Here is a 25927-nt window from a genome sequence, read left to right on the forward strand (position 1 = left end):
CAAGGTGAGGAGTTAAACACCTGGAGGTCATAAAAAGACTTTCTGGGTGTATTAAGTGGCTCTTAAAGCTTTTATTCACTTATTCACATTAAATGAAAGTCAGATCAGAGATTTGTTTCACAGACCCCTCCTTTTTGTCTGCTTTTTGTGACCACTATGCAGGTCACAAAAATCAGGGTTGACTTCACCTCAAATTGGCACAAACTGTGTTTTTTCTCCACTGTAGCCTTGCATCTGCTTTAATTAGAGCTCATTGAAGAAGCGCCAAAATTGGCCGCTTTCACCCCCTGATGCGTCCTTGCCGTGCAGTCATCTGTAGCTCTTTCTGCAGGCCTTGAGTGTGTTTTAACCCCGTCTCTTTGTTTTTCCACAGTAATGGATGTCACTGACATCATAACGGGCAAAATGGACGATGAGGACAAGCAGCACTTTATCCCATTTCAGCCGTAAGTGGATTGTTCAGCTGCACAAAATAAATCACATTCATTCACACACACACAAGGGAGTTCCTTTAAGCTTGGGATAATGTTGCATAAAATAGCAAAGCTGATTTTGCTCTGCTTTTTACACTTATTTCCATTATTTTCAGTATGTATAGAATGTCGCACAGCGGTTGTATTTTCTTTTCTTTAAGTCTTAAATTCTTGACACCTGATTAGCGGGGGTTTTAAGACAGTGCGTGCTCCTCTATTCCCTGCTGACTCAATTAAGGCAATCTCATTAACTGCTGCCATTCTCGTAGGACTGCGTACAGAGCCGGAGTAACCTTTTCCTTAACGTGATTTCCTGCATAATTGGAAAGGCTTCAGATTCAGGCAGTTTAGCTGGCAGATCACCTCACTTAACAGTTTTATCTGTGAGCATAAATCATGGAAATTAGACCCTTCCGTTGTGAAGAGAAGAACGGGTTCTACAAGGCCAAGTCCAAATGTGAATTTTCGCCACTAAATTTTAACCGATGAAGTTTTGAAGTAGCAGTTCCGCGACCCATTACCGTGTGTGTTTTCTAGGACAGGAGAGGCAGGAAGTGAAGGAGCCTTTTAGGGGCGGTTTGACGTAGTGACTCCTGGCAGCCAAACAGAAATGGAAATGCCTTTCAGGAATGGACGAGATAGATTGAAATCTGAAAGCTAAAATAGTTTGTTGTTCTTGTTTGTCCCAGACGCTCCGTCATTACAAGTCTGAGACTGAGTTGAGCTCATCTCTGGCATGATGTCTGGAATCCAACCAACTTGCATTTAGATAATAAATTTCTAGCAAAAGTTCCCGTTTTGTTGAAATGATCGATTAGATGATTGACAGAAAATTAATCGACAACAATTGACTAATCATTTAAGCCAAACGTTCTCTGATTACAGATTCTCAAATGTGAGGACTTGCTCCTCATCTTTGCTTTATATTGTTGCTGTTAGTTGGATGAAACCAGCATTTTGAAGACGTCACCTCGGACAGTTTTTAAGCCATTAATCTTTAAGTTACTACGAGGAACTTTTAACTGGTTATGAAACAGTCTCAATTTAATACTAATGCCTCTATATGACCTACATAAGTAAACAAGACCATCAGCGAGAAGTATTGGCTGTTTCTATATAGTTATTCTTAATGCTTGTCAGCGGGTCCACACCAGTAGGCGGTGATAGTCTGTATTCGTCATTCAAAAAGGGAAACCGAAAGACCGAGGACGGCGGATATACAAGCTGTTGTTATGATACGTACATGAAACAAAGCAACGTTTTCCGACCATTTTCACACCACTCTCACTCACCACTTCACCGCTTCATTCCAGATAGCCATGTCGTTGTGAAAATATCCGTGTATTGGAATGATCAGATGAGATGAAGATGAACAATGAGAAGAGCCTTCTGTGTGCCCTCTTGACTTCACTCGTTACCTTGCTTTCCTCACGTCCGTTTCTCTTCTCCTGCACTGATTCCTTTAAGCTGAACAGCCAATCAGAGGGATTTCTCTCACCGACGAACTCCGCTGCTGATTCAACATGCTGAACTGGCCGAAAAACCTCTGACACGCGCAGACTAGAGCCGACGTGTCAGGGCCTTAAAGGGACTCTTGTGCTCAGAAACACTACCGCTTTTGTCCACAGGGACCGCCAAAATCAACACAAAATTCCTCGTAGTAACTTTAAGTAAAAATAATCAAGACTACTGACAATGATCATAAAATCAGATTCCTCTGTCCACCATGTCCTGAATACCTTTTCAATGTGTCCAACTCTTTATAAAAATCAGATCTAAATGCATTCAGTATTATTGCAAATTTGAGGGAGAACCTGCCCTCTTCCTGTTGTCCTACAGTGTTTTGTCCCGTGAATGTACAAACCTCTCCTGTCTCTTATTCGACTTCCTGGCTTGGTTTGGTTTTGGATTTAAGGTTGGAGGCACTGAAGACCTCCTGAGTGACAGAGATCTTTTACTGCTTCCTCCATGCTCACATCACCGCTGTCTTCTCCTCCATGCTCTACTTCTTCTGCTTGTTTAGAATCCTCTATACTGCAGATGGCATCCCCGCCTACTGCACACATTTCTCTCGCAGCTGCCACACATGTGGTGCTTCCCAGATCACATCTGCTACTTTCTTATGGTCTGCACGCCACTCGTCTCAATCGGTTTGGTTCACCTGAAGTCCCACGGAGAACAAAACATGATGTATTTTACGTTTGCTTCCTCACTGAAGCAGAGTGGGAATGTTAGTATTGGATAGTCTGGAGCTTACAGCGTTGGGTGTTAAGTTGCCCGCTTTGAAAAAATGTAAAGGTCAAGCTTCCCACTGCTCCAGTGGCGCTATAAATGCTGACTAGGCATCATTTCCTAAACGATGATTTCTCTGTGTGTTTCTTTCATCACCCATCCTGCCTCACTGTTAACTGCTAACAAGCGGCTTTTTGTGTGTCACGGTATTCGCATCACTCTTCGGTGTGTCTCTTTCTGTCTTTCATCCCACTCCCCTCCTCACAACCATCACTTTGTGGCTCCTCTGCCCCAACTCCTCCTCCTCCTCCTCCTCCTCCTCCTCCTCCATCATCTCTTCCTCTCTGTGGTGTTCGCCTGTCGTGTGCATACTGCAGGCTAGCGTTGGATGACGCCATTCGCCACAAGCAGCTGAACATCTCCCGTTTTTCACCCAGGGTGGCAGGGGAGAACGACTTCCTCCAGACGGTCATCAACAAAGTTATCACCGCCAAAGAGGTCAATCACAAGGGCCAAGGTACAGTGCAACCAAGGAGGAAACTCATCACACTACTGTCAGACTTTTATCAATAATATGTGTCTTATTCAGGATATAAATCTAGGTCACCAAACATCCAGCAGTGCTTAGTCGAAGGCAGCTCAGCTTGATGTTGAATTCTTGGAGACATCTGAGTTTGTTGACAGTAAAGTATAACTTCAGTTCAATCTGGACCCGATTTCCTCATGTTTTTGTGTCTAACTGACAAATGGGGACAACAATTTTTTGAAAGTAGTCCAATATTTATGATCTAATCATCTTAAATATTCAGCCATGACATTGGAAATCTTTGAGATAACACTACGCTACGCTTTCTGTACTCCAACACAACAAACTCTGACAACACCGACACTCCTCTCTCCAACTGTCACTCACGTTTCCACCGTTGTCTTCTGGCAAAAAGTCACATGACACAATAACAAACAGACCGGATCAAGCGTAAAGTAAAGAAAAACATTTTATTTTTCTGTAGGGTCCTTTCCATATAATGTTGTCAGACACTTATAATAACCATCTGAGCCTGTCAGTGGCAAAAACAAGCACTTTTAGTGGATGTACATCGACGGTGAGGAGTTGCCCCGAGTGATTAGATTACAGCCCGTTTAGCGGCCCGCCATCTGCAGCGCTATCCCCCAATTACAAAAGTGTTGTCCCCATTAGTCACTTAGACACAACAACATGGGAAAATAGGGTCCAGGTTGAAAAGTACTGAAGTTACCCTTTAAGGAGGGAGAAGCCACACACTCGTAACGCTGATGCAGTCCTTTTGTTTCTAATTCTATAAATCTGTGTTTTGGCACACACTGCGACCTTCAGAAAACTGAGGAATGTAATATCTGCCAAAAAATGTTAATAGAAAACAAGTTAGTAGTTGTGAGTGTGCACTTTTTCTTTGGTTGCTCTCGACATAAATCAAATCAAATTTTATTTATACAGTACATTTCATCCATCGACAGGCGTAGACTCACTATGCTTCAAATAAAACAAAAAACAGGCAATGATCATAAATGACAAAAACATAAAATAAGAAGATACAAGATATGAAGGTATTACATGTATAAAACATATTATAAAAACATATAGGATAAAAAGGTATTACATATATAAAACTTATAAGATAAGAAGGTATTACATGTATAATTCATATAATAAAAAACATAAAGGATAGGAAGGTAATACATGTATAAAACATGTAAGATAAAAACACAAGATAAGGAGTGACAGTAAAAGGGAAATAAGATAATAAGGTATTATTATTAAGACGTAGACATTGATTTTTAATAGAATTGCTCCTATTGTGAAGCGTTATTATAAAAGTAGAAAAAAAATCTCTTTATTCACCCTTCAACTCTATTAAATATTTTGAAACCCCTTACAAGGAAAGATTGTAATTAAGGTTAGAGGGTAATATTAAATTTAACCTTAACAGCATTTTACTGAACTGCTGTCATTTTCTTTCATACTACGTTTTAGATCTGTTCACACAAAGTACCATTACCCCCAATTTACTGGCAGGGAGTTGAAACGGTTCATCTTGCTAATAAGAACATAATTCTTTCACACTATAAATCACCGCTCACACTATAAATAGTTGCCCTCGTCACCATGACTACAGGATGTAAGTAATACAGCTGTTAATTAAGCTGGCGAGTCTTCTGCAAAGACTGGATCTTATCACTGATTTGACATCTGTGGTTAGAAGAAGAACATTAGCCATCTAAGGGGTTTGCGCGTCAACATGACAGCCTCCATGGTATTGTCATTCCCTATGAAGATGTACTTGGATAAATGTCAGGTCTGCTCCAGCCCACACTGGGAAGAACAGCGGAGCAGCTGTTTCGGTCACGCTCGCATATCAAAAGGCTTCCAGCTTGGCTAGTGAGAGATGTGTCACTCATAACAATACGGGGCCTGTAAAGTGAATAGAGCCTCAGGGTTCACAGGCAGCACTCACTTTGGTGGCCTGTGAAGGGGCGCGCTACAGGATGACTGCTTTAATTGGATCATTTTCAGTCTTGTTCAGAGGTATGCGGCGTCTGTGCCGCTTTGTTTTTCCTGAGAGAATATTAAGAGTGAGTGTGCTTACAGAGCTGAAGCTGGCACACCGTGGCGTGCAGTGTCTGCAGAAAAGAAGCTTTCCTTCCCGACCAGGAGAAAAGCAGGGCAGCTGCCAGTGTTCAATTGTTGGGAAATATGACCCATGAAAGTCCCCTGAAGGCCTTTTTTGTTTCAGAATTATTCAGAGCCACAGAGTTTTCCTCTCAAGTGTCACACTCTCAGGTCTTTCCAAGACCAATTATATAAGTCTGGGAATTACTGCACAACTTAAATATTTTACCATAAATGTCACTTATTCTCATGTTAAAATAAAAAGTGCCTAAAGAAGAAGTCAGGGGCATTGGGGAAATTATCATGAATTTAAAAGTGGAACAGAAAATAATATTTATGTATTTTAAATAGGGCTGTCAAAGTTAACGCGATAATAAAAAATTGTTTTAACGGCACTAATTTCTTTAACGCGTTAATGCAACTTGCGATTTTTAGGTTGTAGCTAAAGCGAAGTATCATATGAAACTAGAAAAACCGAGGAATCCATTGGTACCAACCATGTCATACTATCTGGTCACGAAGCAGGCTAGATAATGCTACAAACTTAGGCTGAATTTTGGTGAGGAAAAACTGGCATGGCCATTTTCAAAGGGGTCGCTTGACCTCTGACCTCGAGATATGTGAATGAAAATGGGTTCTCTGGGTACCCACGAGTCTCCTCTTTACAGATATGCCCACTTTATGATAATCACATGCAGTTTTGAGCAAGTCATAGTCAAGTCAACACACTGATAGCTGTTGTTGCCTGTTAGGCTTGAGTTTGCCACTTGAATTACAAAATGTGGAAAGGTTATTATGGAATTTTTGCCCAATAACACCAAAAATAAACTGCCCACCCCCAGATTTAAATATTTTGCTCTGTGATTCTTTTTTAGCATAGCTCTTTAATGGCACCAGATATAGCTTTTGTAGTTGTAGGTATGTTTTCCTAATCACATCCCTGTGGGCAGCTTCTATTTAGCGTCTCGCCCTGTAGCCGTTAGATGTCACTCTGACAACCGTCAGCGAAAAAGCACAAGAAGAAATATCTCTTTTTAGTATTTTCCCGGGGCACTTTGCTCTCCCACTGCTGTCTCATCCTGACGTTATCTCGATCCCTCCCCCCCTCTCTGACTTGAATTCATCACCAGGCCTATGGGTGACTCTGAAGCTGCTTCCTGGAGACATCCATCAGATAAGGAAGGACTTCCCTCACCTGGTGGACCGATCAACGGCTGTGGCTCGCAAGATGGGCTTTCCTGAAATCATCATGCCAGGTTTGAAAAAAAACCAACAAAAAACTTTACTTTGGCTGCCTGTCTCTGAAAGTTTAAAAATGTCATCATCAATCAGAAAGTGATTTAGAATTATTTTAGAAAATGTGAGTGAAGGAGAAAAGAACATATCATACTCCATTAAGGTTTGATGAAGACATTAGTTATTTAATAGACTGGAGTCACCCATGAAGTATATGGTGCCAAATATGCACTTATGCCACCTAAGATGTAATAAGTTCTGCAGTAATATATTAAAAAATGATGAACCTTGAGCTTCTATGAACACCAGTAAAAGTGAGGTTTCTGTTTCCTAAAGGTGACGTAAGAAACGACATCTACGTGACTCTGGCTCTGGGCGATTACGACAAGGGTAGCAAGACCACACCCAAAAACGTCGAGGTGACCATGTCCGTTTACGACGAGGACGGCAAGAAACTGGAGGTACGACGGAGGAATGTTAACTCACTTATTTGGTATTTCTCCTGGGTTCAGCTCGCTCTCAGCATTCAGGACACAAGTGCTATAGGCGATCGGTCTCTCAGACAGTCTGTGATTTACCAGGCTTTCTTTAATCTCACACAGCTCAGCACGCTGCTTAACTGACCAGGACTCCTATAAAGCAGTGTGATACACAGGCCAGATTGTACGCCGCTGCCACCCGTCAAATGTGACAGAATGCAATATCGGTGCTTTGTGGTTGATTGACCGGCCCCAAAATGTGGCTCACCACTGCGGGAATCAGCCTTTATCTTTGTCAGAGGCAGTTACAGACCCAAGCATGCAGACAGGCAATATGGGCAGCAAAGTTTTAAAGTGATGAGAGATGTGAAATCCCTTCTTGTATAATAATTACTAGGGCTGTCATACGATTAAAATATTTAATCGTGCGTAAATGCAAATTATTCACACATTTTTTTTTTTTAAAGTACCTCAAAGGGTGATTTGTCAAGTATTTAATATTCTTATCAACATGGTAGTGGGCAAATATGCTGCTGTATGCAAACATATGCATATATTTATTATTGGAAATAATTCAACAACACAAATCAATGACAGATATTGTCCAGAAACCCTCACAGGTACTGCATTTAGCATAAAAAATATGCTCAAATCATAACATGGCAAACTGCAGCCCAACAGGCAACAACAGCTGTCAGTGTGTCAGTGTGCTGACTTGACTATGACTTGCCCCAAACTGCATGTGATTATCATAAAATGGGCATGTCTGTAAAGGGGAGACTCGTGGGTACCTGTAGAACCCATTTTTATTCACATATCTGGAGGTCAGAGGTCAAGGGACCTCTTTGAAAATAGCCATGACAGTTTTTCCTCGCCAAAATTCAGGGAAAGTTTGGAGCATTATTTAGCCTCCTTCTCGACAAGCTAGTATGACATGGTTGGAACTGATGGATTCGTTAGGTTTTCTAGTTTCATATACTAGTATCTTCACTCTAGCTTTAAAACTGAGCCCGCTACGACCTGATTATCGCAAGTTGCGTCAATGTGTTAATGAAATTAGTGGCGTTGAAACAAATTTGTGTTAACACATTATTATCGTGTTAACATTGACAGCCCTAATAATTACCTTTGCTTATGAAGTTGGAAGTATAATATTCTTCCCTGTCTATTTGTTTTTTTTTAATTGTTCATTTTTTTTTTAAATTAAAAAGTCCTGTCTTTATTAAGAAATGTATTACACCTCTCCAAGTTTCCCACACCATATCTCCATTTGGATAAGGAAAGTCTGACGTGCAGGTGTGCAGCTTAACACCATTAAATGCATTGAATTTCTCTCGAAAAATCAAACCAGACAGACACAAACAATGACTGCCAATTTGCAAGTTGGAGCACGTTTCATGGACTTTTGGTCCAGATAGCTGTCTTCTTTTGAATCATGTGCCAAACCATCAGTGTCTAATGTCCTAATAAAGCCGTTTCATCTCGGGTCTCGAGCCGGTGACCCCTTCCTCTGATGTTTAATTATTGTCACACTCTGCTTGACTTTAGCTCTTGTTCTGCAGAGGCCATCAGTTAAAGGGGGATATGAGAGGTTTATAGGAGTTTGACATGAGGAGTGTGTGTAGGAGGAACTGGGTCAGGATGTGTGTGTGCGCTCACGTGTCTGTCGATGTTCAGTTTTTGATTTTGAGACTTTTGATTGTCGTGATTTTTGGGGGGCACAGTTTCAGTTTTTCTTGCCAGGCTTTCTACAGGTATTAATGCTATCACTTCCATACTGCCTGTGTAGTTGGAGTGAGAGTGGAAGTTACAAGGGCTGATGATGGAGGATTGATTTGAGATGGCACATCCGTGATCATGGGGAGGCCTCCTGCAAACAGCCAATCAGAGGAGAGCGCTATTAGCCTTAGCTGCCTCAATTATACACATTAGTATTAGACTGAGAGGCTTCGTCGGTGATTTGGCTCAGCGGGCAGGAAGTGTGAGGATCAGTGGTGATTATGCTGTAAATGCACTTCTGAAGTAGCAGAAAGCAGCGATGATCGTGGCTTCTGTCAGATGTTGCAGTATCTGACAATACAGACAACGATGGGTTGCCTCATTGCTAGACAAGAAGGGATTATTTTTGGATGTTGCGATCGTGGTATAATTTGTGATGCAGTACATGGATAAATCTCACAAACAAAGATGAAAAACAGAAGTTAGTGCTTCTCAGTATTTGATTTCTCTTCTGTTTTGTTCTATATATGTGTTTGTTCGATACTTGATAAACAGCGACTGTCGCCTTTTTAAGCGTTGTTTTCAGCTTCTTTTCCTTCTCTGTTTGTAGACCGCTACCAGCCGGAAAGCTTTATTAAAAGTTGCCGTGGACTTCGGTGAAGTGGCGCACGACGTTACATCTTTTACCGACTGACACGCTCGCACTACAAATGAGACACACACATCTGTCATTCGCCTTCGTGGAAAAAAACAAAAAACTGTTACCCATTCCTCATGAAAATAGCATATTTTGTGTCCTTTTCTGCGGTCATTATCAAATCTGGTGTGCGCTTGCTCGTCTGCTTACGGCGTCACTGATGTAACGAAACCTGAAAGCAGCGTAACTCCTTTAATTGACAGGTGATTGGCGAATAATCATTTTGTGTCCAGCGGGGGCGGGATGTCTTTGAATTTGATTGGATAGAAATTTAAACAGGTTTACAAAGTGACTTTGTGTGATTACATTTATGTAGATATTCTTTGAACCTTTAGCGAGCCACTCAGAAACGGGTAGCGAGACCCCTGATATAATATAATAAAGAAGGATCCATACACGAGGCACTTGAACATAGCAAAATGTAATTACTCACATTGAGGCTGAAGTTTTATAATAGGTTTACTTTGCAAGTTTCATTTTTTGTGGCTTTCTCTCTGGATGTTTCTGTCTCAGCCTTTTTATTTCCTCCAGTCTATTTCTGCCTCTGGATTTTGTCTCAAAAAGGATTTGTGATGTTGTGTAATGAGAGGCTGGACAGTGACTTATCACCCTGACATTTTAGCACACTTCCACAAAAACCCCCTCTCACCTGCAGCTAGACCTCGGCCACTCACCCCCTCTCCGTCTCTTCCAGAATCTGAAGCTGTCATGTCTCCCGGCCTCTCAGTGAAGGGGAAGAGTTGCTCGAGCTAGCACCTGCCCCCCAGATCTGCTCGGCGTGGCTGGGGGAGACGGGGCCTGTTATTCCTCATAATTGCTGGTTGTCAGAAGCCATTAGTGTTGGAGTATTTTAGCAGCACCAGGCCAGGGAGTCAGCTGGAGTAGTGGGAGGAAAGAGGTATAGGCTGGCTGAGCGCAGATTGATAGAAAACGAGGCATGCGTGCCATCCGCTGTCACTCCAGTGCTCGCGCCAAATCTCCCAAGGGGGCGCGTAGTACTTTACATAGCCACCCTGACCTGTTGTAGAAACTCAGGGGACCCACTAGGAAGACCGATTTACATGGCTGGATCCACCAGCACCAGCTGGTTTGCTTCCCTGCGCCTGGCTTCCCTCCACTTCTGGCTGCACGGGAGCCACTGCCCCTCCTTCTTAAATAATTAATTTGTAATTTATTTCCTATTTCCAGCATGCTGTCATGAGATTGGCAGCCAACAGGCAGGTGGGCATGCATAAAGTGCTTCCAGGCTTTTTAAAGGCCATTCTGCTTTGTGCCCCAGGGACTACATTTCATGAAATAAGCGGTAGTCAATTTTCCACCTGCTGCGAGTGTGCTAATGTTTTGACAGTGATAATAGCTCAACCATCAGGCTTTCGCCACTTCGAACGAACTTACAGCCATGCCAGTACAACCAGATAACCAGACGTGTTGTTTGATAACTTCATCCGTGCGTTTTCTCTCTCTGTATCTAGAGTGTGATCTTCCCCGGAGCTGGAGATGAGGGGATCAATGAGTACAAGTCTGTCATCTACTACCAAGTGAAGCAGCCACGCTGGTTTGAAACAATAAAGGTGTGTCTCTGTCTTTACTTCTACCTCCCTACTGTTTCCTCTTTGTTATCCCCGAGTCATATTCTAGTCATTATTTTCCACCTTGACTGCAATACCACCCTTTGATATCAGTCTTAAATCCATTATTCATCACAACGCAGGTTTCCATCAGCTGTCTGTAGAATGGAGACTGAGGTGTCTGCTGGATATTCACCCATAAAGCTTTGAAACTTAGAAAGACAGTGATGAATATTAAACCTTACAGTAGATTAAATGGTTAATGTGGTGGCAGCAGGAATGTATAGAGATGTCCCAAAATCCAAATGTTGTTTCTTGACTGTGTTATTATCATCTATAGTTGTTAGTTGTTAGTGTTGCATAATAAAAACACCATTACAATATTGAGGAAATAAATATATACAGGTATATATATATTAATCATGCTTTTTATTGTTTTCCTTAAGAAAAATTACAAAAATAATTTCATCTAATAAAATATAATCTATAAATTGTAATATTATTATTAATAATAATAATAATAATAATAATAATAATAATAATAATAATAATACAATTAAAACAGTAAATAAGTAAATAAGAAATATTTAAAAAATAAAATATAATAAATTCAAAATTAAATAAATTAAATAAAGAAATATGAAAATAAAATAAAAATATATATATTTATAATTATATTTATTTTTCTAGCCCTATAGATAAAAGGCACGCTAAAAATCACAGAATTAACAGGATTGGTTTTAAAATAATCCAGATTATATCTGAGTTAACTGCTGTGTCTTATTGTTTTATATAGTTTATGTAAAGCAATTTGTAATCAATAACCGCTACATACACTTTTTGCTATCAAAGTACCTCAGCAGTGTGCTTCAGTACAGAACAGGAGTATATGGTTACTTTCATCTGTGACAGAAGTTTGGTAAAATGTAAACACTGAAGCGTCTGTAACTCCAAACTCAAAGTACTTTTACCTCCAAACTGTACGCAGCTGAAGTACTTTAGTATATTTATTTGCTGTAAACTTGTTGTGTTGTCACATTTAACTGCAGTTTACTGTTTAACGCTTCATGCTGTGAACAGAAACTCTCAGTACTGCTGTGTGTTAAGCTCCATTAGCTTTCGTCGCGGAGGCGTCCCGGGGAGGATCTTAGTCACAAACTAATTTTCTATTGTCTCGTTAGTCTCGAGCTCTGTTGTAAACCGTATTACTTGCCATTAGTTTCAATTAATTTCTATACAGTATGAAAATCTAGAATTTGGGGCTCATTTTGCTCCCAGCTTGTCCCTAAAAACATTTGCTTTGTGAGTTTGTGTTCATGTACTGTAGATGTCTCACACGGTCCCTTTCTGTCCCCTTATCTCAGGTTGCTATCCCTATCGAGGACGTGAACCGGAGCCACTTGCGGTTCACCTTTCGCCACCGCTCATCGCAGGACTGTGAGTACAAATGTCATCGGTGAATAATCAGTTTTTGCCGGTGACCGGCTGCACGACTGGCTGCTAATCTATCCGCTGCAAAAAATAATGGAAGACACCCAATCGGAGCAGATGTGTTGCACTGTGATAAATACTTTGAAGCTCACCCCTTTGTCACATTAATCAGAGGTCTTAGTCTGCCCCTGCACAAAGCAGCATCATGGAGTGGCTTGTCAGAGACTACAGCTGGGTTGTGAAAAATGCCCGAGGGGACTCGTTTGTTTATTGGGACCAGTGTCTCGCTGAATGCACTCAGTGTTGTGTGTCCTTCTGTTTTTTAACATCCTTTCTAATTTTCGGGGGGTGTAGAGGGCAGGGAAGCCTGGTACTGGCAGCCCTGCCGTCCCATCTGCCTGACACATGGCGAGGCCATCCCTCCAGCAGCAGGAGCGGTGGGGTAATGGGAACCATGACAGGTGTATATGTATTAAACAGTATATTCATATGGCAAGGAAGGCAAACAGAATTGGAAGGATATCGGCACAGTGACGTATACCTTTCCCCTCGTAAATATACAGCTGCTGTCATCCTCCACTTCCAAAATCCTTCAGCTCTATTTGCATCTCACCTACATGCAGGTGGTTTGGGGAAAATGACCAGGTCTCAGAGCTCAGTGCTGGCTTATAATCCACCTCGAGAGCCTCTTGTCATGCTCGGCACCTCGACTTTTCGGGGACTAATGCTGTTACGAGGCATGCCTTTGAAACTCTGTGACTTGCTGTTATCCTGCTGCAATGGTTACTTTAGAAACTCGCTCACCTCAAGTGACTCTGGGACTGGAGGGGCATGCTGATGCTGCCAAACTTTAACTTGTCACTGACAATTGACAATAGAGAGATGTGTCGAAAAAGCGTATTGGCTCGATTGTATGGGTTTGTGTGTGGTGTGTGTGCGCCTTGTATTTCCCCTTGTCAGTGAGCGTGTTTACTCTTGTATCCCATCATAGAGACACCTGGTCATTCATCTTCCAAGTTTCTGATTGTCTGCATCTGTGCAAGCGTTAAGCTGCTTTGTTTCTGCACTGACTGAGTTATCTTTTTGGGGGTTTTTGGCTGCCTGTAAACAATGTAGAATCTGTTGCATCTACCGCTCTGCTGGATCTCCATTTGATCACAAGTAATGGAAGACAACTGATGCAATTTATCCTCCCTGTCACCATGTGTCAGACTTTAATACCAGTGTGTAAATGATTGTTGTCAAAACACGGAATAATAGTTAATGTAGGTAGGACGTTAACACGTGCAAACCATAGACTGTGTAAAATATGGATGTAGTCGCCGTGGCGTCACCCCTAGGTTTCTGAAGGGAGGTTGTGAAGCTCCGACCGTCGCCATCTTGGCAGTGACGACACAGTCTAACTCCCGGCGAATCCAAAGAGGTGGGTTGTCGGCCTAGCTGAGCAGACAGCAACCTGAGACGGCACCAACCTGTCACTCTGGCCACGCCCTTAATTATGCCTAACTTTAAGCTTTAATATAATTAAAACAGGTGAGTTATATAAAAACTCACCCCCCATACAGCTGTCATGACCGGGGAAATTAGCTATAGAGACCAAAATCGTTTTTTGTACCATGCTGTAAACATGTTTTTTTCTGCTATAAAGTTGGGCATTTTAACATGGAGGTCTATGGGGATTTGGAGTCAGCCTTAAGTGGCCATTTCAGGAACTGCAATTTTTGGCACTTGGCGCAAACGCCAGCAGGGATACTCCAAAACCCTGACACTACTAGTGTGACTCATTTTACCTATTGCGTAATCAGTTACTCTGTGATATTAACCCTTGAATGTAGATATCACAGTACCTTAGAATATGTCTACTGGTAAAGCACTGAGTTTTTTTAGCTCCTAGACTGCCTGAACGCTATTAGGGACTGGACAGCAGAAAACTTTCTGCAGCTCAATGCTGATAAGAGAGAGGCTCTGGTTTTTGCTCGATACAAGGTTGCCCCCATGATTACATACAAAGTACTGGGCCACTTTCCTCTGCTTCCCACTCCAACCTGTGTAATTTTGGGGTAATATTTGACCAATCCTCGTCATTTGACACCCATGTTAAAAAGCTAACCAGATATAAAAAAGCGCTATATGAATTGATTTGACTTACTTACTTACTTTTCCAGGAAATAGGGAAATATGAATCTCTACATGTGAAGAGTTTTTGAAGAAAAGTGAAACAGAGTTGTTCTGTCAGATGAAGTCCTCTCTGCCGTCGTCTGCTCGTGTCCTTCCCGTTTCCTTCGCTGCTCCTAGCTAGTGCTGAACTTTTAGTAGAGACACAGAGTGACAGAGCTGCTCATCAAGGCCACTACTAGAGCTCATGTGCTCAGTGTCTCTCAGCCCCCTGGTTCAGAATCAGGCCAGCTCTTACACAGTGCACCCGACTACCACTCTAGTCATTGTCAGGCCTCATCAGACTGATGACTGCTATCACAGATGCCGCCGTGGCTGTAAGAGATCCCCGCCATCTTTTCACTTCTGTTTCATCTGTCATTATGCCACTACCTGGTGAGTGGGGTAGAGGAAAGGCTTTAGAAATGTGGCACAGCACACTCAACATAAATCTGAAGTGACGGCCCACCTTAGAGGTGGAAGTCTGCAGAACTTCCTCACAAACTTGACTTTGATCGGCTTGAAAAAAATCAGCTCTGTCCTGAAAGTGACCTTTATTCCCTCCCAAAAAATGCAGAGTTTCTCCTCTCCGCAGGAAGTCACTAATACATTTTTCTCAACTGGGTGGCACGCGTAAAGTGTTTTCCCTCCACTGGTTCCTCTCAAGCCAGCCCAGCAATTATTCACCGGCGAGGCTGCAGGCAGCAAACCAATGAGGGGATTTATGCAGATAGAATACTCGAGATACTTCGATGAATCACGTCTCCCTGCGCGTAAATTTGAGCTTGTTGATCCACAGTGATGATATATGTGGCCCCTATCCAAACGCTTGGTTACAGGACAAAGTCATAACTCTCTTGCTTGTTTATGCGGCGCTTCCTCTCGACAGCCCCAAACACAGTCAGTCGCACACACGCGTGTGTGTGTGTGCACGTACGCACAAGCAACGAGCATCCTTTCGGCACCCTTGCGGGATTACACAAACTGTTCACAGCTGCAGCCCTGAGATCAAGTGTTTATTCATACGCAAACAGGAAGTGGACACACATGATAATCCAAACACTGTTGCTTGAACATCAGTATTTAAAAAAAGGGAATTCAGATTTTTCAAATCACATGTTTATATAATGATTAAATCAATGCTCAGAGGCTGCATATATTAGCTTGTATCATTGCACCTCCCCATGTGTAATTGCTCTTAATGTAGTCGGAAATAGATAAACAACTCATGCACAGCCACAGTCGCAGCATTAATACAGACATCAGAAGGGAACAGTCGATTCTTGTGCCAACTCAGGAGCCGACTCGGAGCCTGTAGTGCCGAGATTTACATTTGGGATTATCTGTTTCATTTGTCTGCTGGCTTGTTAATGACTTGTTGTAAAGCCAGCCTTGCGGCGTGGTTTACTGCAACAGAGCCTGTCTCTAACAGCGTGTTGTCTTTGATTTCCTGAAGACGCACACTGAAGATGCGTCTATTAGTTTGCAAATATACATAAAAAGCACAAGTACACTTTTGTACACAACACAGGAAAGTCTCTCATCCCATCTGGTTGTCTTCCTCATGTGTTTCTTCTCTTCCTCCCACAGCCAAAGACAAATCAGAGAAGATATTCGCCTTGTCTTTCGTGAAGTTGATGCGGTACGATGGGACGACTCTGAGGGACGGCGAGCATGATCTCATCGTGTACAAGGTGATTGTGAAATAACACAGTTAGAAGTCCATCTGTGGTGTCCTGGTGTGTTTGTTTCTGGCTGCCTGCCTGCCTGCCGGGCCGGCCCACGTGACCACAACACAGATGAGTCAGGGGTGAATAAATTGGCCTGTCTTATTAGTAACTGCCGTAATAATAGCTTCAGTGCCTTCTATGGAGAATTGTACAGTTGGTTTGCATCAACCCCCTCAGTGAAATGAAATTACTTTCCAATTAAAATCCCTTGTATAATGATGCCTTCACTCTGCAGATTTATCTTAATTGAAAAGTTAATGTAGGAAAAATCCCCCCAATTAGATTTTTCTTTATGTTTTGCGTTGCTGTTGTCAGTCAAAGTTGCTGTTCTCACATGCAACACCTGGCAGAAAAACTTAATTGAAAAAGTGATAGCATAGATAGGAAAACACATCTTGGAAAAAAAAACACAGTAATAGAACATAACAGTTCATTACTACATAAACAACAGATATTGTTTTTTCTCGTCTTTTTCTGGAAAACCAGGCAGAAGCAAAGAAGCTGGAGGACTCTTCTCTGTACCTGAACCTTCCCGCGACAAAGATGGAGCTGGAGGAGAAGGGCTACTCCACCGGTGGGAAGAACACCCAGAACCTGGGCAACTGCACCATCAGCAAGGACTCCTTCCAGATCGCCACCCTGGTCTGCTCCACCAAGCTCACGCAGAACGGTAACAGCTTCTATACTACAATTATGCATTTGTATGTTTTTCGCAATCTGTTTTCCTATATAGAGTACCTTTTCTGAAGCTGGAATTGTGCTTCTTCTTTACATTGTGGTTTGCGAAACTCGACACTGCTTCCTAGTGGACACATACCCCAAATCTGTACAAGTATAAAACAAACATACACGAACATGTCCTAATGATGTCTGTGAGCGTTTGCTTATGTGCAGCCCAGAGTAACATAATTCCAGCAATAGCCATTTTCACATTTACTTGTAAAAAGTATGACGACATATCAGGGCCATTGTAGGTAAAAAAAAATATATTACGGAGCCGGGGGAGGGGGACAGTGTTCTGAGAAAAATCATTTTTTTCCTGAGATTAAATTCGTGAATTTACAAGAAGCAAAAAAACTCTGATATTCTCTGAAATTAAAGTTACAAATTTAAAAGAAAAAACTCATAAATATACGAGAAAAAAATCACAAATTGGCAAGATCATGAAGATGTAAATTTACGAGAAAATACTCCGATACTCTCTGAAATTAAAGTGGCAAATTTTCGAGAAATAAAACTCGGAAAAATAATGGAATGCAAAACCGTGTTAATGAAAATTATTATTATTTTTTTTTTTGAGGAACCATATCGCTTGTTCGTCTCTACTTTCCTGTCACTTCTACAATATTAGTATTTACTTATGTTCATAAAAGAACATGAAAGAAAACGTGTGTATTAATACTTCAGAACCTTCGCCTCGCTCAGAGGCCTTCCTGAACATAATAACACAACTTTAGGAGCAACGAAGTTCAGACGGTGGATGGCGTTACCACGGTTTTGCACTCCACTATTTGTTTTTTTCTCGAATATTTATGACTTAATAATCATGCAAATATTAGATTTTTTTCTCGTAGATTTCCCACTTTAAATTCTTGTAAATTTACGACTTCATTCTCAGAAATTCTGAATTTTTTTCTCGGAAAATTACCACCCTCGCCCCAGCTCCGTAATTATTATTTACTTATTTATTTTACGTACAATGGCCCTAATATGCCATCGTAAAAAAAAGACGTCTCACTGAAGAAAAATAGATTTTTCAACGTATTTTAGCCAAGTAGACCCTGGATTTTGAAACCAGCTTTGGGCCACAGCCTCTGACTTTGAAAGACAGATTACCCAACCACAGTAACCATACATCACTTAAAGTAGGACTCCGGTACCTCCTGCCGTCCTTCGATCCTTCCACCTGGTCTCTACACGTCTCCACATGTTGGACGTTTGCCCTTACTCAAGGGTTGTCCTTTATCATTTTTCTCCTTCTAACCTACTTTCTCTTCCTCAATCCCCTTCTATCAGTCACTGTCACTCAGTCAGTACATTTCAGTCCATCTCTGCTCTGTTTACTGCTGTCAGTCTGGCGGAGTAATTTCCCAGGGTGCTGAGAAGATCTACACTTATTAAGCCAAGGAAATCCCCATTTCTGCCCTGTGGCTCGTGGATTAAGGACTTTGGCCTCTAGTGTTCCCCCAGCCTTCACACATGTTTATAAATCCCAGCAGACTATTACTTTAAACCCTCTTGGACGTGTTGGTATTTCCAGACTGTGTTCATAACATTGTGGTTGTCTCAGTGTGGATTGTCTGCTGCCTGTGAGCGCTCGAATGCTCCTAGCTCTGATTTCACAGCTACTCCAAACAGAACCGTGTTAAACGTCTGCTCTGCTTTCCTCTGCGCTTGATTCATTGTGCTTCTTTGTTTTTTTTGGTATGCAGCACTGAGTCACCATTTTAATTAGAGCCAAAATGAAAGCTTCCTCATCCCTCTCAGTGCTTTTTGGCCACAGCCTGAAAGAGAGCGAGAATGAAGAAGGGACAGATTCACTGCAGGCTAACTTTGACTCAAATTCAAATTAATTGTTTTACTCGCCCAAAGCAACAACCTGTTTGAATACGGAGTACATCCTGTCCTTATGTTTTTTATTCATGGTTACGCAAAGATAATTTTAAATAGTCACACAAGGGCAGCGTGAAAGGAAGCGCTCGGAGTGAACTGTTGGAGCAAATTGATGTTTTGTGTGGTCGAGCACTTTGCAGTCTTTTTTGTGGCATCAGAGCGCTTACTGAGTAATCCTTGTATATCCCTGTAAAGAGAAGCACTACAAACCTGTTGTTATCTTCTTGAGGTGCGAAATATGATATAAGTCTTCTGAATATTTACATCCTCCTTTCAGGAATACATACCTTTTATATTTTGCAGTAAAATAAGTCCAGAGACGATCAGCAACTTCTACAGGCTTCCAGACTAGTTTGGCCAACTTTGAGATTTGTTTAAAAGACTGTATGATCGTCTGACAGCTTGTGTTTCTTGTTCCCTCCCACGTCAATGTTGCTGCATTCTTAGATCCGCAATTAACTGATTTTATCAGTAAACAGAGACGCTGCTGGTTTGCTAATGTGAATATGATGAACACTCGGGCTGGTATCAATACCAAAATAATCCAGCACCAAGTAGTATCGAAACTTCTCCAGTCAAACGATACCTGCGATCAATAATTTGATGTTTGTCAAAGCACATGAGCGGAGAGGAGCGAGAGCAGAAGGATTCTGGATGGAGCGCAGAGCTGATCTTTTTCTAAAAAGTTGGAGCGTCGCCTTATCTGCCGCTCCAATCTCGTTCCGGTATCACTCACACCATGAGTTTCGAAGCATGCCTGAGCGAGCCAGACTCAGAATGTATCAGTGTATTGTGCACGGCGGCTGCTAAGGATTGTTTCAGACTCGTGTGATCCAAACATTTCCAATAACTCCAGAGCGTTGTAGAGTCCAAAAGTCAACAGCTAAACAAAGATAGATTTAATCATTTACAAAATTCACAACACGTTTATTGAAATATGACAAATATGATGACATACATTCAAAGCTTCATCCGAAAAACCTCAATAGAGGCTTCAAATGACATTTGGTAGCCGACAGCCCTAATAAAATACAACGCAGCTTGTTTCTTTTTTGGAGCGATTCAAGTGGAGCGGCTTTGAGCTGGGGAACAGAGAGAACGAACCGCTCCGTGAGCTAGCCAGTGGGACACACACACAGCTTCCATTCACAAAATAGGTATCAAATGAAGTACTTTATTGGTATTGATATCACTTTAAGGGTACTGATATTGGTACTGGCTTCGTCATTTTTTAAATGATACCCAGCCCTAATAGACACAGCATGTGAGGTCATAAACTCCAGGTAATGTGACTTTAGTGTCTCTGCTCACATTACAGGACTGTCGGGAGTTACAAAAGTGTTATGCCTCTTGCACTATCTCAGCTCCTTTTGTATGATTAAAAAAAAAAAAAAACATTATTGTTGATCTGGATTCGCTGACATTTTGGAAACACAGGATTTTCTCCTGACAGTGGCGTTGAGGAAGAGGAACAGCTGTCTGCATCAATCTTCTTCAGCAGAAATCTTCTCTCTACCAGCCTCATACTAATGCGGAGTCCTCATGTGACCTTGCGGTAAACCTTTGTTGTCTAACAGAGGCGTGCATGGGGAGAAAAAGTCGCGTTTTTATGTTGTCGCTCTCCTTGATGTGGCTCAGATAACATGCACAATAAACGCTCATAAAAGCCTCAGTAATGAGGTCACTGCAGACCCACAGAACAGGCCTCGGTTAGATCTTCACTCGTCCTCGTGTCTGTTACGGTAATGTTCCCTTTGAGGGTTATTAAGTTCAGTCTGCGGTATAAGTTGTCATTTAAATACAGTCGTGTGTGCCCTCCTACTCTGCTCGGTGGGTGGTGATGTCAGCGGCGGCCTCGGTTACAGAAGCAGAACCTGCCCACACTGATTACACCAGGTAGGGAGGTAGTGTCAGCACCATGAACCCTTTTTCTTAACTGTAGATGTACAGTATTCAACATACAAGAAGAAATCAATCATTTTCTCTCTTCCCTGTGTGAGAGAGATGGGAAGCAGAGCGTGTCCTGGCGAGACGATTCAGTCCAGCAGAGCGGCTCCTCTGCTGATATTTACCCGGCACTTTGTGGTGCTAATTTGCAAGGCACCTATAGGTGCTCGGGGATCAGGCTGCCTCGTCGTCACTGCACACTGAGTTTGATTAAACAGAGAGGTGTGTGTGTGTGTGTGTGCACGTGTGTGTCTCCCACGGGATGTCGTCCCACGCCAAAGCTCTAGGAAATGGTTTGAGTTCTTTTAATAAATCAATGCAGAGCCAATCTCTCTCTCCGTCTCTGCCAGAGTCTACCTGCTTTATTAAAAACCTGGAGGCTCCTACCCAAACACCTAGTTCACTCTCTCATTCACTCACTCACTGTATTCTTATTTCTCATCTTCAATTTTAGACACCTAGTTGTGCTTCTTTTCTCCGTGGTGTATCATTGTAAATGAACCGGGTTTGTTTTGGGGGTGTTGATCGGACACTGGTAAATGGTAAATGGACTGAAGTTATATGGCCCTGTCATCCAAAGTGCTGCCTGACCATTGAGACCAATGCGGTTCAGTGTCTAGCCCAAGGCACCCAGCTATTAGTTTGACAACCCGCTCCACCTCCTGAGCCACTCCAGGCCCAACCAAAATAAGCAATTTGAAGATGCCACCTTGGGCTTTGTGGAAATTCAGATTTTCTTTCTGTTTACAGAACAAATAATGGATGGATTAATTGATGGATGATGTCTAAGTGACTACTGGGGACAACAATTTCTGAAATTGGTCCAGTACTGAGGGAGAACGCTGTAACAGGCGGCCGCGAAACGAGCTGCGACGGCAAGTGAGCAGCATCAATGTAACGTTAAGTCCACTAAAAGTTCTTTTTTTTGTCACTGACAGGCTCAGATTGTTATTAAAAGTGTCTGACAACGTTATGGAAAGGACCCTACAGAGAAATAAAACCTTTTTCTTACCTTTCACTTGATCCAGTCTCTTTGTTATTATGTCCAAGTCCCGCTCAAGGAGAAGTCTCATTGTGAAAGCTGAATATCTGTGTCCTAAGGCTCAAATAAATACGGGTGGCCATCAAATTCAAAAAACCTCATCCACATTGTGGAAATCATATTCAGCCATGACATTGAAAATCTTTTAGATTGTGTTGGCTTTTCTGTACTCCAACACAACCAACTCTGTTTGGCTGGCACTCACGTTTCCACCATGGATGTGTTCCACAACTCCATCGTTGTCTTCTGGCAACACGTCACCTCGCCAGATTTGAGAATGAGACTCTTCACCATAATGTCAGATACTTAATAATAACAATAAGGCAAAAACAAGCACATTTAGTGGACGTAAATGACGGTGCCAGCTTGCCCCAATAGCACCATATTGCAGCCTGTGAGCAGCTGCCGTCTCCAGCATTCTCCCTCAATACTGGACCAATTTCAGAAATTGCTGTCTCTGTCTGTCAGTTTGACACAAAACATGGGAAAATAGGGTCCAGGTTGGAAAATATCAAAGCTACCCTTTAAGTGTGTTTAAACTCAATTCATATTCACCTCAGGCTAACTGGTTGCTCACAAGACGTTTCTCCTGAAGGCATACTCAGGGGTTGGGGGGGACGAAACATTGAATGCCCCTTGCAACAGACTGCTTGCTTCATACACATGACACCTCATCCCTGATCCCCACATCTGAGATGAAACACTTTTTTTAATTAAGCTCGATTTATGCATGCGGTCTCCCAGCGCTGGGAGCTCGTGTGAAGTGGCTGCTGGCTCTTCCCTGGGTATCTGCAGTGTGCTTCACTAAACGGAGGCTGGAGGAGACGCACAGATCTAATGACAGCAGAGCTGGGAGAGGACCCTGAATTAACATCCTGTTCCTACCTCAGCTGGAAGGAGAAAAGTTTCAGAGTACTATATGATGCTGCTCTTACATCACCGTGTTTACAAACCTGGCACTTTTAAACCGTATAACCAAATACAAGGCTGTTACTATTAAAGAAAAAAAGAAAAGAACACGCTATTAAGACTACTAAGTGGTTGCGTTGGCTTGTAAAAATGAACAAAAAGTCTTTCGTCAGGCAAGTTGCAATGCAAACAAACATTTAAATGGTAATGGGAAGTCTTTTTGCCCATCAGTTGTGTAGTGACGATGTAACCTAGAAATAATTGTTCCACCACTCTCCATCTGCCAGTTTTGTTGCTTTTAAATTGCCTAAAAAGACATCCATTCCCAAGCACCTATTGTTTGTCGAAGGCACTCCCATCTAAACCAGATCTCTTACACACCCTGCCTCGCGGTCCCATGTGCTGCAGACGGCGTGGCCTCTAACAGCAGTGATGATTTATCCTCATTTCATTACATTTGTCTCTCTCAGCTGCTAAACCATCAATTTTCAAATGTATATGTCCTTGGGGAGGGGGATACCTTGTAGCTTAGATGGGGTCTTGTGACGGAACCCTGATAGGTTGTCAGGTTTGCAGATGATAGGCATACATCACTGTCTCGCCATGCTTGATTGGCTCTCCCATAGCCAATCAGGCATGGCGAGCAGAGAGAGGAAGCGGCGAGGCGAGGGTCCCAGGAAGTTTCCCTGAGCTTAGCTGCCTTTTCTATGCAGGCTTGGCTAATAATACATCATGAATCTGCTATAAGAAGTTTCTCTTTCTGCCTTCCATCTGGACTGGACTATAGCTGGGGACGTTTAGTCCATTAATCAATTATCAATCGAATGTCTTTTAACTTTAGTAAAGGTCTGACTGGTGTTCACGGGGCTAGCGTGTACAATGCCTTAACAAATTGACATTTTAAAGCTCCCAATTTGACAATCTGCCAAAGGTGGTCTGAACGAGCGCTCCCTTGAGCGTGATTAATCACATCATGACTCATCCTCCTGTGCCTAAATTCATTTTACATGATTAAAATGAGAGATCTAATAGAATGACTAGCAGCGCCGCGTTTAGGAAATTTACAAACTGACTTGTGTGAAGGAGGGGGGGGGGACATCTTAAACAAATGGCCCCACAGCACTCATTAAATTCAAATGTTCAACCTTAATTGTCATTTCTCGCTGCCTCTCCATCTCTTTTCACGCCGTATTACCGTCGGCAGGAACGAACTTCACGCCGTGCTTTGTGGTAACGACTTTTTTTTTCTTGTTTGTTTGTTTCAGTGGACTTGCTCGGCCTGCTGAAGTGGCGCTCCAACACCAGACTGCTGCAGCAGAACCTCCGTCAGCTGATGAAGGTGGATGGTGGGGAGGTCGTCAAGGTGAGAGGGCGAAAGTCATCCTGCGATCTTTGTGTTAATGATGAGTCACAAAACTCTGGTGCATTCGAAGCTGGAGCAAAGACCAATGATCTGAACTCACTTTCATTTTTAAAGGGATAGTTCAGGTGTTTTGAAGTGGGGCTGTATGAGGTACTTACCGACACTGGAGCAAAGCAATACAGTTCTGTGGACGGGGCCGGCAGCAAAACATATTTTAGCCTCCTAAAAGAATGACTCACCTAAAATAATCAATATCCGTGTAAGTGTACGCTATATTTTGAATATTTTCACCACTTTATCTTGCCGTCAGACAGGCCTTTTCTTTTCCTTTCTGACGGGGAACTAAACTGAAAATGAAATGTATCTATGCTCTCTCCAAAGCCAGCAAGCTCAGATGGCAAAAACAGTACAGTTTTCCGTCGGAAAATATTCTAAATATAGCGTACACTTAAACAGATATCAATTTCTTTTAGGTGGTTAAAATGCGTTTTTCTGCCATCCCCGTCCACAGCAATGTATTGCTTTGCTCCGGTGTTGGTACTCCTGTCTGTTTCTCATTGTTTTGGGCACGCCGACCATCATCTACTGTAAGTAATACACCAACTATGGTGGAGTACCTCATACAACCCCACTTGAAAACACCCAAACTATTCCTTTTAATAGTTGTATCCTTGAAAAATGTACCTCGTCCCTTTTGCCTGGATACAGATTAACAGAACAAATAAAAAATAAATATCTCAACAGCTGGTGACATAAACAATGTAGTCACCTCCTGAAAGTTTACAGCCTCTTGGCAGCAGTTTCACAAATTATTTCACTGCCTGTCGGAGGAAACAGGTTGCTATTTCTCAGCGAGCAGGGAGCGCAGCATCACACACAGCGTAGTGGAGGGCCTGAGATGACCTGCTGTCAGAAGTATACGCCGGCCCTTTAAGTGCTCAGCGTGTGGCCGATGAATAAATCACTCTCTCTAGATAAAGTTTAGCTGAGTCGGGGGCCTTGCAGATTGCTGCGTATCTGAGGAAGTCCTTCACCCAGACAGTTTTGATCAGACCAGATAGATGTGTCAACCACAGCTGGACCAGTTCATTAAACCACAGGGGTGTCATTATTATTACCAGCACATTAGCACTCAATCTCTCCAAAGCGCTCCGAGGCTGCAATTAGATAACACTTTCAGCTTGGCATTTAAAAGTCAATTCATCAACACGGTATACATTGTGATGGGCGTATGTTGTATATTAGATGCTAAGCATAAAGATTAGATCATAAATAAATGCTGGGAGGTTTAAAATTGTTGTGTTTTTACCTCCCTACTGTGATACTGCTTCTGAGCGAACAGGTCACTCCTCCCTCGTCTCCGTCACGCAGCCTGGCCTCCGTGAGATTGCATCGCGCTGTAAACTCCACATACTGTGCACACTATGTTTGTTTCTCGTCAAGAGCGCGATGAATCTCATCCATCCCGAGATGACAGACCAAGCACAGTATAGAGTGATGGCTCTGTCTACGACACTTTTACATCTGTTTTTTCACGTTGCTTCACAATTGGCTGAGTAAATGGAGCATGTTTTCCCCAGAGAAGGAGGGTGTATATACTGTAGTTAGTGCTGCTGGAGGTGCTGCTGACAGGGGAATGATTACTGTCTTCATAGAAACTGTACTGGCTCATGTTAACAGCTGTAAA

At 42.3% G+C, this 25927-nt stretch overlaps 1 protein-coding gene across 4 annotated transcripts in view; it reads left to right on the forward strand.

The window, feature by feature from the left end:
• The window catches only part of dock1 (dedicator of cytokinesis 1), a 213360-nt gene that overhangs the window by 38595 nt on the left and 148838 nt on the right, over positions 1–25927 (forward strand). For all 4 annotated transcript variants that reach the window (XM_037753937.1, XM_037753939.1, XM_037753938.1 and 1 more), the window contains exons 11-19: positions 374–446; positions 3143–3222; positions 6483–6608; positions 6925–7049; positions 10956–11054; positions 12416–12488; positions 16227–16330; positions 16853–17036; positions 24143–24240. In XM_037753937.1, the coding sequence (XP_037609865.1) occupies positions 374–446; positions 3143–3222; positions 6483–6608; positions 6925–7049; positions 10956–11054; positions 12416–12488; positions 16227–16330; positions 16853–17036; positions 24143–24240 (962 nt within the window). The remainder of the gene's footprint in view (positions 1–373; positions 447–3142; positions 3223–6482; positions 6609–6924; positions 7050–10955; positions 11055–12415; positions 12489–16226; positions 16331–16852; positions 17037–24142; positions 24241–25927) is intronic.

This window comes from Sebastes umbrosus, chromosome 20 (assembly GCF_015220745.1).
Source record: "Sebastes umbrosus isolate fSebUmb1 chromosome 20, fSebUmb1.pri, whole genome shotgun sequence".
In the NCBI taxonomy this organism is placed as follows: domain Eukaryota; kingdom Metazoa; phylum Chordata; class Actinopteri; order Perciformes; family Sebastidae; genus Sebastes; species Sebastes umbrosus.